At 47.9% G+C, this 17,219-nt stretch overlaps 1 protein-coding gene across 1 annotated transcript in view; it reads right to left on the reverse strand.

Moving 5' to 3' along the window:
* The window catches only part of MEGF6 (multiple EGF-like-domains 6), a 279,570-nt gene that overhangs the window by 147,307 nt on the left and 115,044 nt on the right, over positions 1 to 17,219 (reverse strand). The window contains exon 5 of the mRNA XM_015405472.1: positions 12,859 to 12,981. Coding sequence (XP_015260958.1) covers positions 12,859 to 12,981 — 123 coding nt within the window. The remainder of the gene's footprint in view (positions 1 to 12,858; positions 12,982 to 17,219) is intronic.

A 17,219-nucleotide genomic window follows, 5' to 3' on the forward strand; every position in this document is an offset into this window, starting at 1 on the left:
GAGTCATCTGGTAAACCCTGGGCCAGATTGCATATAGATTTTGCTGGCCCTCTCCAAGGGCAAATGTTCCTAATTGTGGTGGACGCTATGTCCAAATGGCTGGAGGTCGTGCATATGAAATCGACCACATCACTTGCTGTGATCCATGCGCTCCGCCGACTTTTTGCCACCCACGGGTTGCCTGACGTCATCGTCAGTGACAACGGGCCTCAATTTGTGTCTGAGGAATTTAGGCTCTTCCTCACGAGTAATGGCATACGCCAAATGACTTCGGCCCCTTTCCATCCGGCATCTAATGGCCAAGCCGAACGGATGGTCAGGACGGCCAAAGAGGCCCTGGGTAAAATGGACGAAGGGGACTGGAGCCAGAGGCTGGGCTCCTTTCTTTTGCTGCAGCACACCACCCCCTGTAGTGCTACAGGCCGTAGTCCGGCCGAATTGTTAATGGGGCGGAGACTCACGACCCGTTTGAACCGAATGCACCCAGACCTCACTGAAGAGCAATCCGAGCGTACCACGGCGCAACCGAAGGTGCGCATGTTTGAAAAAGGGGACAAGGTTTTCGCACGAAATTATGCAAACGGGCACTTATGGCTTCCTGGGGTTATATCCGACTCTGTGGGTACTCGAATGTATGTGGTGCAGTTAGCTGACGGTCGAATATGGCGGCGCCACATAGATCAGTTAAGGAGACGTTGGGCTAGGGACAGCGCTGACTCTCCGACGGCTGAATCCCCTGATGTCGAGTGGACACCCCCAGAGCAGGCGGTGAGTACCGAAAGGACCGGTACTGTCCCCGAGTCAGGGCAGAACCCTGTGTGAGGGGCTGAAATCCCAGTCAAGTCTGTGCCTGATCCAGGCTGTAGTGAACCCCACTCTGACCCACAACCTTGTCTGCCCATGGAGCCTGCACCGCTCCGCAGGTCCCAGCGTTCGCGGCAAATGCCGACTTATTTGAAGGACTATGAGTGTAAATACTGTTGGAATAACTGATGTACAAAGGGTGATTGTTTGTATGTAAATAATAAAACAATTGGGATGATGGCTTAACTTAGGGGGGAGGAATTGTAATGTATTGAAATGATTACAGGAATCACCTCATAGGACTCCCATGTTAAGCTTCGAGCCAGACCAGGGCTCCTCTGAGCGAACTTCCTATTGGTCGCTTCGTAACAGCGACCAATCAGAACGGTACCATTCCCTAGGAGGGAAAGACTCCCATTGGTCTTTATTCTAGCAATCTCATTGGTTGTTATTTGTAAATAGGCGTGGCTACATTAGCCCGGTTATGTTTAAAAGGAGCATAAGCTCCCACTGTTTTCTGTTCTGGTTTCTTACTGAGTTAGTGCTTGTTCGTTACTTCTAAATAAAGCTGAATCACTTGCTGAATCACTCTACGAGTCCTTTGTTAGCGCGATCTAACAATACCAACATGCACCAAAACCATGTGGGTGTTGAGATGAAAGCGTTCTTTTGCACAGCTTCCCATCTGAAACGAAAACACAACACCCCAGTGGTTTCTGGCTAACGCTCCCCAGCATCCCACTGCCATAATTGCCTGCCTGTTTGTTCAAGAGGAACTTCAAACAGGAGGTCTCCAGCAAGCTCAGCAGCCCCCGTGTCACTGGGAACATGACAAGGCTCATCCATCAAGTCCAGCAAAGTAGCAGTCTTTGAACCCACAACTTGCCCACTCAGGGTATCCTCAACAAAAGCGTCGATCTGTCTCCACCCTGGACCTCTACCTCGCCCGCCATCCAGTCTCACATAAACAATCACAAATGTCACAATAGCATTCACGCCTCCTGAAGAGTCTGGATGGTTTGTATAGAACAGTGGTGGCGAACCTATGGCACGGGTGCCAGAGGTGGCACTCAGAGCCCTCTCTGTGGGCACGCGTGCCATCGCCCCAGCCAGGCCTAGACCGTCATTCAAGTGTCAAATTCTCTGCCAAATAATTTTAAGTAAATGAAAGCATTTGGGATTGCTTTCCTTACTTTGTTTGGATCATCTTAAGTTAATGTATGAGTTGTTTTTTCTAAAGAAAAACCTCAGTATTCAGGTTAAATTGCCGTGTTGGCACTCTGCGATAAATAAGTGGGTTTTGGGTCGCAGTTTGGGCACTCGGTCTCTAAAAGGTTCGCCATCACTGGTGTATAAGGTCTACCGAGGCTTCTAATTTGACACAGCAAAACAAAAGGGACATGCCTAGGCAGTCACCTCAGACTTGTTCATATGCTCTGCCTCTTTTTATAAATAGTCCAGTGAGGGCTCTTTTTGTAGCAGTTACTCATTTGCATATTACGCGACACACCCCTAATGTAGCCAATCCTCCAAGAGTTTACAGTAGCTCCTGTAAGAAGAGCTCTGTAAGCTCTTGGAGGATTGGCTACATTAGGGGTGTGTCACCTAATATGCAAAGGAGTTCCTGCTACAAAAAGAGGCCGGGGTGGCTCTCCAGAGAGTTATTAGTCTTTGTGGTACTTTGTGGTTAAACTCATGGTGCAAGTTCCTGAGAGTCTTAAGGCACAGTATATTTAAGCATATGGTAGAATCTGCTGTTATCTTTTACATGCTAACCTGAATATAAAAGGCGTTTGGTGCATTTGCCAGCTTGCTGTAGGGGTTTAAAAACTGTTGGACGAGATCTGGGAGACCCCAGTTCAAATCCCTGCTCTGCCATGAAGCTTGTTAGGTGGCCTTGGGTCTGTCACAGGGCTACCTCACAGGGATATTGCAAAGGTAAACTGGAGGAGGGGAGACTGATGCCTTGAGCTCCCTTGGAGAAAAAGCAGGATAAAAATGTACTAGACAGATACGTACATAAATAATGCCTGACAAAGTCAGGAAGGCTCGCAGACTAATATAGTTCCACAGAATTCGTAAAATGGAATGGCTCAGGAGGCCTTTTTATAAAGGGAATAAGTGGGGGCAGGGCTCTTTTTGTAGAAAAAGCCCAACAGGAACTCATTAGCATAATAGGCCACACCCAACAGCAGGAACTCATTAGCATTTTGGGCCACACCCCTGACAGCAGAGTCTATTAGCATATTAGGCCACACACCCATGTTACCAGAAGTGTGCTCGTCCAGCCACACCCACCTTTTGCTTGTTATTCTGTTTACTTGTTTGTGGTCAAAACCCAGGGCTTTTTTTGTAGCAGGAGCTCCTTTGCATGTTAGGCCACACACCCCTAATGCAGCCAATCCTAATGAGTTTCTGCTGTTGGGTGTGGCCTATTATGCTAATGAGTTCCTGCTGGGCGTGGCCAACTTGGGAGCCAGCCGGAACTCCGTTCCTGTGCGTTCCTGCCCAAAAATAGCCCTGAGTGGGGGACCTACAAGGACTCATGCAGAGAATCTTATCCCCCATCAAGCTGATCTTCCACCCCAAGTTACCTCCACCTTCCCTCCCCTTGCAGCCCCTGCAGCGCCTCTCTTGCTCCTGCTTCCTTCTTCCCCTCCTTCCCACCTGACTCTGTCAGTCCCCCATCTGCCACTTTCATTCCAGTCTCCCCCCGCCCAACCCCGTACCTGAAGCTTCTCTCCATTTCCCATCTCCTTGCCTTCATCCAGACCCCTTTTGTTCCATTTTTCTTTTCTTCCTGCCCTCCAGCCGTCTTCTTTTTCGTCTTTCCTGCCTGCCTATTCCTTCTTTCCCCCAACTCATCCTCAGTGCCAAAGGGAAGCTGCAGTAGACATTCCAGATCACTAGAGTTGCCTAGGCAATCTGAAATGGCCGCCAAGGTCTCTTAAAACTTGATTTTGGCATTTTAAAATTGTTACGTTTTCTTTGATTCCCTCCTTTTATTTAAGGTTTTCTGAAAACCTGGGATCTCTCACCCCCATTATTGAAACAAATCAGCAAATTTGTCCGTGGTTGTACTATGTGGATTTTTTATCAACATTCTGGAGCCAGGTTCAGAATTAGATAGAGAACTAGCATCACAGGTTTACAGTGTAATCCTAAACAAAGTTATACACTTTTTAAAACCCATTAGCTTCAATCAGGGGTCATTTCCTGCAGGAGCACACAGGAGCAGAGCTCCGGCAATAAAGAGTCCAGGGGGCGGGCACATGCAAAGCCCCACCCCCTGCTCCCAGCAGCCCTCAGTCAGAGCAAGAAGTAGCCAGGTAAGTTGCAGAGGGCCCCCCCCCCCGTCCAAAACAGTTCAGTGGCACCTTTAAGACCAAGTTTTATTCAGGGACAAGCTCTCCCTCCTCTGTGAGGACAGATCTGCACATTCCCCCCTCCCAATAGCTAGCAATCCAAAACAGTCCAGTGGAGCCTGAGCGGTGGGTGCTGCCTTCTGACACACTTCCGGTGATGTCAGGGGTGTGTGACATATGCAAATAAGTTATGCTAATACATTATGCTAATGAGCCTCTTTTTCTACGAAATGACCCCTGACTGAGACCCTCTATTTCATGTTCTAGATTTTACATGCCAAAAGATCCAGTGAGAGAAACCATGAAAAATCGCAGTTCCCCCACCCTGCCTTGTAGTATTGCAGATCCTGAAGGATGCATTGATGAATAGATGCTATACCCATGCTTGGTATCAAAGTAGAACAATACAAGGAAAATCAAGATTTTGCAAGGCTATCTATACATCTTCATGGTGTAACACATGCACACCCTTCTGATGTGCTAGGGTTCTGTTTACTTGCAGGTAGTCTTTTTTGCATGGGGAACATTAAGAAATATAACACTACCATCTAAGGAAATAGCTAAGGCACCTCCATCTTCAGATGCAGTGTACACCTGATTGCCAGTTGTCGAGGATAAACCTGGAGACTATCTGGTGGGCCATCATGCAAATGTAATTCAGAACTAAAGGGATAGCCTTCTCCAGGGTGGTTCTTTTTATGGTATGCTGAAAAGGGGACAATTTCATTAAACGGGCAGGGCTTTTAGCACCCTTTTAGCTCCCGGTAAAGTCTGCATTGACTGCTTCAGATGAACAATATCCCTCTCTGAACACCTAATCATTCCATTCCCAGCTGTATTTTTAAAAAGTTAAAAAAATGTGGGGTGATTGTAAGTTTGGGTCAAAGGTATGGGTCAATGTGAGTTTGGGGCTAACGTGGGGGTCAGGCAGCACGCTAGCCTAAGCCGTTTCCCAGCTGCAATTGCCTAACCGCGACCTGTGTCTTGGGCTGACAGAGGGGAAGGACTGATGGTTCATTTCCCCCCAGTGCCAAGAAATCTTTAATCATTCAACAGCCTAATCCTTGTCTAGGGAATTCTGGGGAAATTAAAAATGGCTTAGCTTGGCTCAGAGATGGGCAACACTGTTTCTTTCACACATCTTGATAGCGTAAGGAGCCTGGAAATAATTTCATTCCCCAATAAAACGGGACCATTAAAAATACACACAAACACATACAGAGAAGTGCCAAGGATACAAAACATACCATCGTCTAGATTGCTGAACATCCAACCCACAAAGAGAACTTTTTGCTCTCGGGTTGATCTTCATGTGTATCCATCTGAGTGGTTTCTCCCTTCTCCCATGACACCTAATGATAAGGATCAGGGGTCGTTTCGTAGAAAAAGAGCTAGGGGAACTCATTAGCATATGCCACACCCCCTGACATCACCGGAAGTGTGTCATAAGGCCACACCCCCTGACATCACCGGAAGTGTGTCATAAGGCCACACCCCCTGACATCACCGGAGGAGAGGCAGGGAGGAAGCAACTTACCCTCCCTCTTCTCCTGCCTCCTCCTGGCTGAATGAGGGCCGGAAGCGGGGCGGCCGGAAGCAGGGGGCGGGGCTTCATCATGTGCCCCGCCCCCCGTACCTCACCCGAGGGAACTGTGTTCCCCCGCGATCCCCCCCGAAATGACCTCTGATAAGGATGAACAAACTCCCTCCATTTTGTTTTCCTTTTAATCTTATCAATTGCATAGGAATCCTCAAGCCACATTTCCACAGACAATATTCCCTCTAAGCTGAGTTAGTGTGAGCTAGCTCACAGTTTTTTAGCCTCTGGCTCACACATTTTTGTCTCCGCTCAGGAAGGAGGGCTCCAGAGCAAACTAACTGATGCAGGAGCCAAATCGCTCGCTCACAACTTTAATGCCAGGAGCTCACAAAGTAGCATTTTTGCTCACAAGTCTCCACAGCTCGGAGGGAGCATTGTCCACAGACCTCTCCAATGCGATCCTATTGCATCTGATGAAGGGAGCTTTCACTCTTTGAAAGCTTATCACTGGCAATCTTGTTGGACTCGAATCTTGCCCTTCCAACAAGATCAGAAAGCTTCCCCCCTCTTGCTAAGTGGAGCCCAGCAGCCCAAGAGCCATGCAGGAAAAACAGTGTGCAAAGAGGCTCTTGTCAAATTAATATTTTTCTCGATGGATGTGGTTTCAGGAGAAGCGATGCAGGCCTGGTGTGTGGAGGTCTTTACTTTGGCACCGCGACTGCGGCCCAGAGACCTGTGACAGACTGGAACTCTAAAGGTGTTGGTTGATTTAAGACTTGTTTTGTTTAGGTCTGAGGCTGCAAACGAGAAAAGGGGGACTTGGGGCAACCCCACATTCAAAGCACATTTGTTCTAGGTTCCAGGCTGCTTCCTGCCGGACCCTGGTTCACAGAAGTTAGGCCAAGTCTAAATGTCACTTTACTACAAAGGAATGGAAGGACTGAGTCACCCAAGGCAACACTGCCCCAGCAGCCAGTCTCCAAACTTCCAAGGAGGCGCTCCAGAACCTTGGCCTCTTTCCCTCCGGCACCACCAAGTCTGTTGTCTCACTGGAAATGTCCCAAGATTTGCTGGGGTTTTGCATTCATTTAACACCAGAACATTTCCCTCATGTGAATTCTCCCTCTCATTTTGCAGTTTTGAATTCCAACGTGTAGCCAGGGTTTAGGAACACATCATTATCCGGCTTCTGATTTCCAGACTTTGTACACAGCAGCGTGCGTGCATCATCGGCTGCAGTTTTCAGATTTTCTGATTTATTTATGTCTCGATATACAGGTGGGCATGGTTAAGATGCTGACAGCGTTTTGGGGCAAACACACAATGGTATCTGTTGATCTTGGTGTGGCTGCATATATATTGAGACTCCTCATCAGTGGCATTTTTCCTGTTTGTACTGATAAAGCACCACACACAAACAAACCGTCTTGATGTGCTAGTATCAAGACTGTTTTTGTGCAATGTGTCACCACTGCACAGGAGCACACGGGAGCATCAGACGCACAGTAGCAGCGAGGAGGTGGTGGTTGTTTTGCCACACTTTATCAGTGTGCACATGCACAACAGAAATAAAGGAAGGAAATGCAAATGAATCGGAGGAACTGATAGCTGAAGCAAACTGAATATGCCAAACTCCCAGAATCAGTGTTAAGAGCTCTCCTAGTTCAATCAAAATTCAGGAAGAATGGAATGCAGTGCACACCAAAAGTCTAGAATTATAAAGGAATGGAATGTGGGAAATCTTATCTAAAATGTGGATTGTTTTGTCCTGAAATTAGAAACAGACAAGGGACTCTGACAGAATCACAGGGGAGGAAAAACTCTCTGCCCCTGTAATGTATCCAGTCCAGACCGCGTGGCCCGCTTGGGCTCCACACGGTCAGGCACAAACGTCGAGCTTCGCTCCAAGAGACAATGGACTATGCGGATCCTAGCCTGCTCCAATCAGGGGGCTAGGTTCCCGGCCGAGAGCCTATGCGACTCTCGGCCACTGTAAATAACCTATTGGAAAGTGGGGGGGTGTTTTGGGTGGCGGTTTCTCGGGGAATATAAGCCGGCCTGTGAGCCGGCCAAAGTCGTCTTGTTCCCGATCGAATAAAGTACGCTTTGCTGAAATCACTCTCCGTCTGCATACTTTTCAGCCCCGTTTTCCACTTCTCCCACTCTTTTGGCTTCTAAGGAAAGTAGTTCATTGTGGAGATGGAAACTGTAGGGGAGGGAATTAGGGCTACCAACCCTGTATTGGAAAATCTGTGGCGATTTGGGGGTGGAGGCTGGGCAGGATGAGGTCTGGGGAGGGCAGGGACCTCAACAGGGTATAATTGTATAGAGTCTGCCCGCCATAGTAGCCGTTTCCTCGAGGGGAACTGACCTCTCTTGCCTGGAGATCAGTTGTAATTCTGGGAGCTATCCAGGGCCCACCTGGAGGTTGGTAATCCTAGAGGGAACAGCTGCCACCGGATATCCATGCATCCCCATCACCAGTTTCTACCCCACTCCCACTAAGCTATTGGAGGGCTGTTCCGTTTGCAGCTTAAACAGTCATTGGGCAGATACATCTGATTGCAGTTAATTGGCTTGGATTGACCGTCCGTTTCCGTATCCTTATCTGGTTTTGTAAACGGAAGGAAAATGAGCAGCAAGTAAAATCTCCCCCTTGATTGTGGCTTGCCATATTTCTGGCACTGTGTTAAGCAGCCTGGGGTCACCTGCTTTGCTATTAGAGGAAACAATATCTGTGTTGCTTCCATTTTGGTTATATTTACATAGTCTAACTTCCTGCTCTTAATGTTATTATTTATTTTTTATAAATGATCAAAAATTACAGAATTCACATTTTAGGCATACAAACACTATTAAAGTTATTTTATTTCTAACCAAAATAATAGACATGTGATTAACTGGATTGTGCACACTTGAAAATTCAAAATATGTGATCTTGATTAATATTATATGCTCTTAATATTATATGTACTCTACATGCTATTAGACACATTTCTGCAACCATCCATACGCTGATCTCAGGTATTTTACACCCATGACATTCATCTCACCATTCCTTTCCATAACGTGTTTTATAATCTGCTGTTGCTGCCCAAACTTTTTGTATGTGTGTAATCCTGACCCATGTTACTGGTTCACAAGTTCCTATTTATGCAGCAATTGAAGACTACAAAACCCATGATGCAATGTGCATATGTACATGGGGCCTATCCAACATTAAATGTAGGCAACATGATAGAGCAAAATAGGACTAGTTAAAATCCCGAATGCGTACCTCTGATTTAAAGGTGGCAGATTTTATAGTGGGAATCCTGCTGGGGCTTCAGTTGTGTCATTTCCCCCCCTGCACAGCTCTTACACAGCAAGCTGGGGGTGAGTCAGAATATATTTATAGGCCCACATGACTCTAAAGGGTCAATTGATTTTTACATGGTGAAGTCAACATCAGTGAACTGCTGAGCCACTCTGCCAAATGCTCCAACACATGCTTAGACTGTGACTCAAAGACGACCTGGCACAATGCACATTAACAGGCTTTTTCAAGATGTAGATGACGAATTGTGATCTAGACATGTGCTAGAGCTTCTCCAGACTGGTGCAGCCATGCCACTGTTGGAAGATTAGTTTACCACGTAAAAGAAGAATCTGTAAATAATGATTTCCATTAAGTAATCGTGTCCCACAATAGTACAGATATTGTTTTGCAGACAGCCTTTTATATATTGTTTTTAGGGCTGCTGCCCCGTTAAAGCAACCAGAGCTGATTAATCATACATATTTTAGTTGACTAACGGTTTACCAAATGGAATAAATCTGCAAAAAGCTATGCAGCTTTTTATTACTGTTGCTATTTCAAGACGAGAGTAAGGGGAGGGGTCCCCCCCTTCATAATATTGCTCTGGGGGGGAAAGTAGCATGGTATATAGCCTGATCTTGTCAGATCTCGGAAGCTAAGCAGGGTTGGTACTTAGAAGGGAGACCACCAAGGAAGACTCTGCAGAGAAAGGCAATGGCAAACTGCCTCTGCTTCTCACTTAGTTTGAAAGCATCTTGCTGCGGTCACCATAAATCAGCTGCAACTTGACGGCACTTTACACATACACAGTATTGTTTCATATTGGTTTATGCTTAAGACCCTGAGAGTCTTAGGGCCAAAGAGTGGGGCAGGAGTTTATCAAATAAAAAGGTAAACAGGGGATCAAAGTACTCAATTTGATCAGACTGATAACAGAAGCATTTTTGGATTTGGCTGGAGAGCTGGTTTCTGAATGAGGACAAATGCCCAATTCCATTGCACATCAATCTGAGATCCATGAGGGGAAAGGGTGGGTTATAAATGCTATCTTGTGCAGACAACTCTTCCCCATTTTGGGATTTTTGTTTAAAAAACCCTTTTTAAGATTTGAGATTTTTCTGCAAACCTGGGTAACCCCCCAAGATTTGTGGAAAGATCTATGTACATGGCCTCAATCTGTGGATATACCAATCCACATCTAGGACCACATTCAGAATCACACATAGTGATAAAGTGAATGAAATGTAGTGCTCAGCTCACCAACAGAAGTTCAATGTCATGAACCATTTCTTGTTCTGGGAAAAACATCACCCCACCATTTTTCATTTGTCTAACTCATGGTCATCATGGTCTTCAGCTCATGGGTCAGATCTTGTGGGTGACACACCCCTCCAGCTGGGTTGTAAGCCCTTACAGAGTTGCCTTTTTTTTTTTTTTGCAGTTTTTGGAGAGACATGCTGCATGGAGACCCAGGGTGCCCCTGCTTCCTGCCTCTCTTTGCACGAATGCTGAGAAAAGCAGCAGAACAGCAAGGTGAGGTTACTCAGAAGTGGGGAAGATTCCTCCATGACCGGAACCCTTGACTTGTTCCTCACTATATATCCCTGGGTCCCCCACTTCCTATCACATGGTCTCAATCTGCGGATACATGTCACATAATTTGCTGTCCCGGGTTTGCAGCTCAGCGTGTCCTCAGTCAACCAAGGTAGAAGCCCACGGCTTTAAAGCCACACATGAGAATAAAATTGCGCCTTTTGAGCAAAATCCAGTGTTCCCTCTAAGCTGAGTTAGTGTGAGCTAGGTCACATTTTTTTAGCCTCCAGCTCACACATTTTGGTCTTAGCTCAGGAAGGGATGGCTCCAGAGCAAACTAATTTATGCAGCAGCCAAATCACTCGCTCACCACTTTAATGCCAGGAGCTCACGAAGTAGAATTTTTCCTCACAAGACTCCACAGCTTAGAGGGGGCATCGCCAGTCCATTTCCCTCTCTTCTCAGACAGACAGCGCAAGCCAATCCACTTAAATCCAGTTAGCAGATTTAAGAAGAAAAATTTCCTCCAAACGTTGCCAGGGCAGCGGAAAAAAACTCTTTGAAACCACAGCCTTGCTCTCCCAGACAACACACAGCTGCAAATCAGAGAACCCTTACATTCCTGGGTGAAAGAGACTCACCAATGATCCAGCTTCAGAAGAAAAGGAAGCTCTAGAAAAACCATCAAGAGAAATGCACTCAGCTTATATACAGTAACAGACATACTGCCCTCGAGGTTTTCTATGCTCTTGGAAACCAATCATCCTTGGTTAGAACAAGATATAAAGGGGTAGGGGATCACATTGGTTGTTCATGGATAAAGCAGGTGTGGGGGGGTTAATTTTTATATCAAAAAGGACACATGAAGCAGCACTGGAGGAATGATGCCAAGCTAAGTATGGGGAGGTAAGTTAGGGAAGGGATCTGCTCCCGCATCCCTCCGTGTCTATTTTTATATAAAAATCAGAGCCCCTCTTTACAAAGGGGGCAGACGCACGAACTAGGAACAGGGTTACCCCCATGCATTGGCAGCCAGAAAAAAAAGATGCATTTTGAGAACTTTAGACGTTAAAGATAAGAGATGCATGTTCTAATTACATGTGTACACGAAAACGCTTAACTCAGATGTACTCAGTTATTCTCCAAACTTAGGACCAAACAACGAGAGACAATTTTTACCGGGTAGCTTTCCTCGCGGGCTGTGGGGAATGCCATTTTTAAAGCCTGCAGGGGCCAGGTTTGGCTTGGGACCATGGTGTGTGGGGAGGAGGGGCTCCTGCCACCCACACACACCATTTTCCCTAGCCAGAGTGGCCCTCGTCAGGAGATATTTCCATAACTTTGCAGCTGCACGTGCACAGAATACTCCAGTACACCTGGACGCAATTCATTAAAAAAAAGAAAATCTTGCATAGCTGAGCCTCAATACAACCGTTGACTCTGTTTTCAATAAAAGGGAACGAGCCCCTGCATTCGAACCCCTACATGTAGCTGAGGTCTGAGTTGTTAAACCCAGCTTGCTCATAGGGAGGTGGGGCTCTAATGAGGTTTCACTCTCACATGTAGAGGCAGAGTGGCCCAGTGGACACCGAATGGGACATGAACCGAAATTCAAGTTAAGCAGCTGCAGGGCTATTTTTGGGCAGGAACGCACAGGAACGGAGTTCCGGCTGGCTCCCGAGTTGACCGCGCCCAGCAGGAACTCATTAGCATAATAGGCCACCCCCAACAGCAGAAACTCATTAGGATTGGCTACGTTAGGGGTATGTGGCCTAACGTGCAAAGAAGTTCCTGCTACAAAAAAAGTTCTGGGTTATGACAAAAAACAAGGTAAACAGAATAAGAAGCAAAAGGTTGGTGTGGCTGGATGACAACACTTCTGGTAACATGTGGGTGCAGCCTAATATGCTAATGAGCGGTGCTGTCAGAGGTGTGGCCCAATATGCTAATGAGTGTCTGCTATTGGGTGTGGCCTATTATGCTAATGAGTTCCTGCTGGGCCTTTTCTACAAAAAAAGCCCTGAGCAGCTGTACCACCTGGGATTAGCTGTCAGGTCATACCCATATGCTATTGTTTTTTTGCACATCGCTGAGTTTTGTTCCTGGAAAAACGCCACTCATTTCTAATATGCTGCTAAATTTCCTTTTTAAAAAAAGGATTAAAGGGTTTTTTAAAAAGGATACCGGAGATTCTCTACAGTAGCATTTTCACCAGGAGAAAACCCAACAGAGGGCTTAATACCCTACCCATCAGGCAGAGGTAGCCAAGAGCAAATGCACCCTAAGCTCCAGCAACTAGCTCAAGAGACTGCTGGTACCTTCGCATGTTTTCCCATCATCTTTCAGTCTTGACCCTGCAGGGCACTTGCAGTAGAAGCTACCAATGGTGTTGCAGCACTGGGATTCGCAGCCTCCATTACTGGCTTCGCACTCATTCTCATCTGCAAGGGAAGAAAAATGAGACGCCTGTAGAAGATATGACATTTAACACTGGAGCAAAATTAGGCCCGATCTGCCCCTGCAGCAGAAGGAGCTGGTAGACTCCCGAGGTTGTGAAGTGCAGTTGAATGTTCTACACTTAAAAAAAAATCTCTGCAACCAAAAGGGTAGCATATCAGGGAAAGTGTCTTGCTCAGCTTACTTCCCGTTCTGCTATGTTTCTTCTCACAGGGAACTTTTCACAAGATCGCATATTTCCCTTGTGCAGTGTTTTATCAGTCTCGGTCTGATTAGTAATTGTGTGTACAATTGCATTAAGATTCTTATCTGAGCTGTTTGCCTCAAAGTCATCCACTCGACATACCACGCAAAAGAATCTCGGTGCTGTTTTGCCAAACAGGCAAGTACACATTGTTAATATGTGCGGGGGGAGATGCAAATGAGCTGAAGGAACTGAAAGTTGAACATGCTCCAGTTCCAAAATGTGAGAGCATTAGGGATTTCCCGAGTTATCATGCAATGGAGAAGGAGCAGAACACACCGCGGCCCAAAGCCAAATTCCAGAAAAACAGAGGGACAGAAAGGGGGAGAGCCCTCCATCCCAACTTCCAAGTTTCACTGCTGCTAAGGAGCAGTCCTTTTTGGTACTAGTAACGCTTCATTCTGAAAGGCAACCTCTGCACAAATGTTTCCTTGGCAGTTCTACTGCTGTATTTTTCACTCCATATGATTGTATTACACAGGGGCCATTTCGTAGAAAAAGAGCCAGGGGAACTCATTAGCATAACTCATTAGCATATGCCACAGCATATGTCACTGAAAGTGTGTCATAAGGCCACACCCCCTGACATCACCAGAGGTGTGTCATAAGACCACACACCCCGCCGCCGGCGGCCTTGCAGCTCCACTGCCGAGCTCCATGAGGGGCCCAGCGGTGGACCTGCAAGGCCGGCGGGAGTGCAAGGAAGCCCCGCGAAGGCCCTCCCTGGCCCCAGGCAGGCAGGGGTGGGGAGAGGCAGGGAGGAAGCACCTTACCCTCCCTCTTCTCCTGCCTCCTCCTGGCTGAATGAGGGCCGGAAGCGGGGCGGCCGGAAGCAGGGGGCGGGGCTTCGTCATGTGCCCCACCCCCCGTACCTCACCCCGGGGAACTGCGATCCCCCCCGATCCCCCCCGAAATGACCTCTGGTATTACACCAGACTTCTTTGAGAACTGATATTACTGGTCTCCGTGTGCTTTTATTGGTGCTGATTTCTGACATTTTTTCCATGGTATTGATTGTTTTTATGGGGTTGGTTTTATGATAACTTAATGATTCACCTTTAAAATTTTTGCGCTGTAAACTTTCTCGGGCACATCTACTGGAAAAAGGAGATTAAAAACATTTTAACTGAATATTTCTTGTTTTACTCAGCTCTCGTTACTTATTTTTGCTTGGTGACCTTTTTTTTTTTTGGCATGGTCGAAAAGCGATACAGAAATTTTCCAGATAAAAATATGATTTTGTGACCGTTGCTTTACCGGGAAGACGCCAGAGCCCCTCGCCAAGCGCTGGCAGAGGCTAAGCTCAGATCAAAAGCCTCAGAACGAAGCAACAAGCGTTACATTCGGCTCCGTTGATTCTTCAATCTGCGCTGTCACAGGCCGCTTGAGGAGAGAGGAGAGATCAGAAGTGGTTGACAAGAAGTCTGGCCTCCAGCCCCAGGGCTGCCACAACATACAGCGTTCCAGACTACTTCAGTTGTCAAAATATGCCCGGGAGGGGGAGGAGATGGATGTGCACACCCGGCAGGCTCTCAAGACGTTATGAGCCCTGACGGGCCGGAATGAACTCCCTGCAGCAGACGTGGGAGTGCGCGAGGAGCAACTGCAAGCCCTCGGTTCAGGTGTCCAACGGGAGGCCTCCCTGGCCATGAAATGCGATATAGCGGATGGCATGATAAAAAGTAGAGACATCACCCTGCCAACAAAAGTCCGCATGGTCAAAGCAATGGTATTCCCAGTAGTCATGTATGGCTGCGAGAGTTGGACTAGAAGGAAGGCCGAGCGCCGAAGAATAGAATCTTTTGAACTATGGTGCTGGAGAAGACTCTTGAGAGTCCCCTGGACTGCAAGGAGATCAAATCAGTCAATCCTAAAAGAAATCAACCCTGAGTGTTCCCTGGAAGGCCAGATAATGAAACTGAAGCTCAAATACTTTGGCCACCAAATGAGAAGGGAGCACTCACTGGAGAAGACCCTGATGCTGGGAAAGACTGAAGGTCAAAGAAGACGGGGACGGCAAAGGATGAGATGGTTAGACAGTGTCACGGATGCAACGAACATGAAACTGAGCAAACTTCAGAGGACGGCGGAAAACAGGAGGGCCTGGCGTGACCTGGTCCATGGGGTCGCGAAGAGTCGGACTCGACTGTGCGACTGAACAACAAAAGATGGCTCCAGAAACTGCTACCAAGAAAACCTCAGTAGCCAACATATCTTTACAACCCCCGGGAGAGCATTACACTCTGCACAGAACAACTTGCTGGTGGGCCCCGGCCCTAGAGACCTCCGGCTGTCCTCAACCAGGGCGAGGGCCTCCTCTGCCCTGGCCCTGACCTGGTGGAACGTTCCGCGCCAAATAACATCGGGGCCCTGCGGGAACTTGTGCAATTCTGCAGGGCCTGTAAGGCAGAGATGTTCCACCAGGTGCTCCATTGAGGACAGGGACGGCTTGCATCACGGCTTGCATCATGGCTGGCACTAGGGTTACCAGGTCCCTGCATGATGGAGTGAGCTCCCATCTACAGTTCCAGCTCCTGCCATCCTAGCAGTTCGAAAGCAAGAAATTGCAAGTAGATAAATAGGTACCACTTCGGTGGGAAGGTAACAGCATTCCGTGCGCCTTGGTGTATAGTCATGCCGGCCACATGACCATGGAAACGTCTTCGGACAGCGCTGGCTCTTCGGCTTTGAAACAGAGATGAGCACCGCAACCCTAGAGTCGGCCTCGACTGGCTTTCGAGCAAGGGAACCTTTACCTTTTTTAACATGGTATCCAGCGAACCTTTACCTTTTTTACATGGCATCCAGCGGGGGTTGGAAGCTCTGTGTCCACGCTGCGATGACATCACCCAGAAGTAATGTCACTGCGCTAGGCATGCTGTCGAGAGACACTCTAGTGTTCAGCTGTAAAACTCTATGGTACCATAGAGTTTTAATGCTGAACACTAGAGCGTCCCCTGATGGACATGCCCGGCACAATTGTGCCAGGCACATCGGCCTGATTCTGACACCTTGGGGGCGGGGTTCCCCCAGGCTGGTGGGTTGGGGGCCCCTAGAGTGGGCAAACCCCCACCCCCTCAAGGGACCTGGCAACCCTAGCTGCCACCCTTCCTAGACTGTCCCCTGAAGGATTTAATTCCTCCCCCCCCCCATACCCATGAGGCACCACAGACCAGAAATGGGATAAGAACCTTACAATCTCACCACTTGGTTGTAATTAAGGAATTATTTGTGCTGATAATGGGTTTTTATGGTTTTTGTTGTTTTAACTCTGCACATTGCCCAGAGCCCCACAATTGTGGGGATTAGGCAATTCAAAAATGTAAATAAGTAAGTAAATAAATAGTACCTTTTTATCCCCACCCGTCCACCAAGCAGCTCCAGGAGGCCCAGCTCATTCTCCCACCCCCTTCCATTTCATCCTCAAAACAACCGTGTGAGGTAGGTCAGGCTGCGAGAGGATTGCCAACTTCCAGGTGGGTGCTGGAGAGCCCCCCCAGAACTACAACTGAACTGATCTCCAGACTACAGAGAAAATTACTGCTTTGGAGGGTAGACTCTACGGCATTATACCTGGCTGAGGTCCCTCTGTTGTTCCCCAGGTTCCACCCCCAAATCGGCAGGAATTTCCCAACCCAGAGAGAATTATTGGCCCAAGATCATTCAGCAAGCTCAGGGGTCGTTTCGTAGAAAAAGAGCTAGGGGAACTCATTAGCATAACTCATTAGCATATGCCACACCCCCTGACATCACCGGAAGTGTGTCATAAGGCCACACACCCCGCCCCCAACGGTCCCGGCCACCGCCGGCCTTGCAGCTCCACGGCCGCCAAGCCCCATGAGGGGCCTGGTGATGGACTTGCAAGGCCGGCGGGAGTGCAAGGAAGCCCCGCGAAGGCCCTCCCTGGCCCCAGGCAGGGGTGGGGAGAGGCAGGGAGGAAGCAACTTACCCTCCCTCTTCTCCTGCCTCCTCCTGGCT

Source organism: Gekko japonicus, unplaced genomic scaffold (genome assembly GCF_001447785.1).
Source record: "Gekko japonicus isolate JY-2015 unplaced genomic scaffold, Gekko_japonicus_V1.1 scaffold1889, whole genome shotgun sequence".
NCBI lineage: Eukaryota > Metazoa > Chordata > Lepidosauria > Squamata > Gekkonidae > Gekko > Gekko japonicus.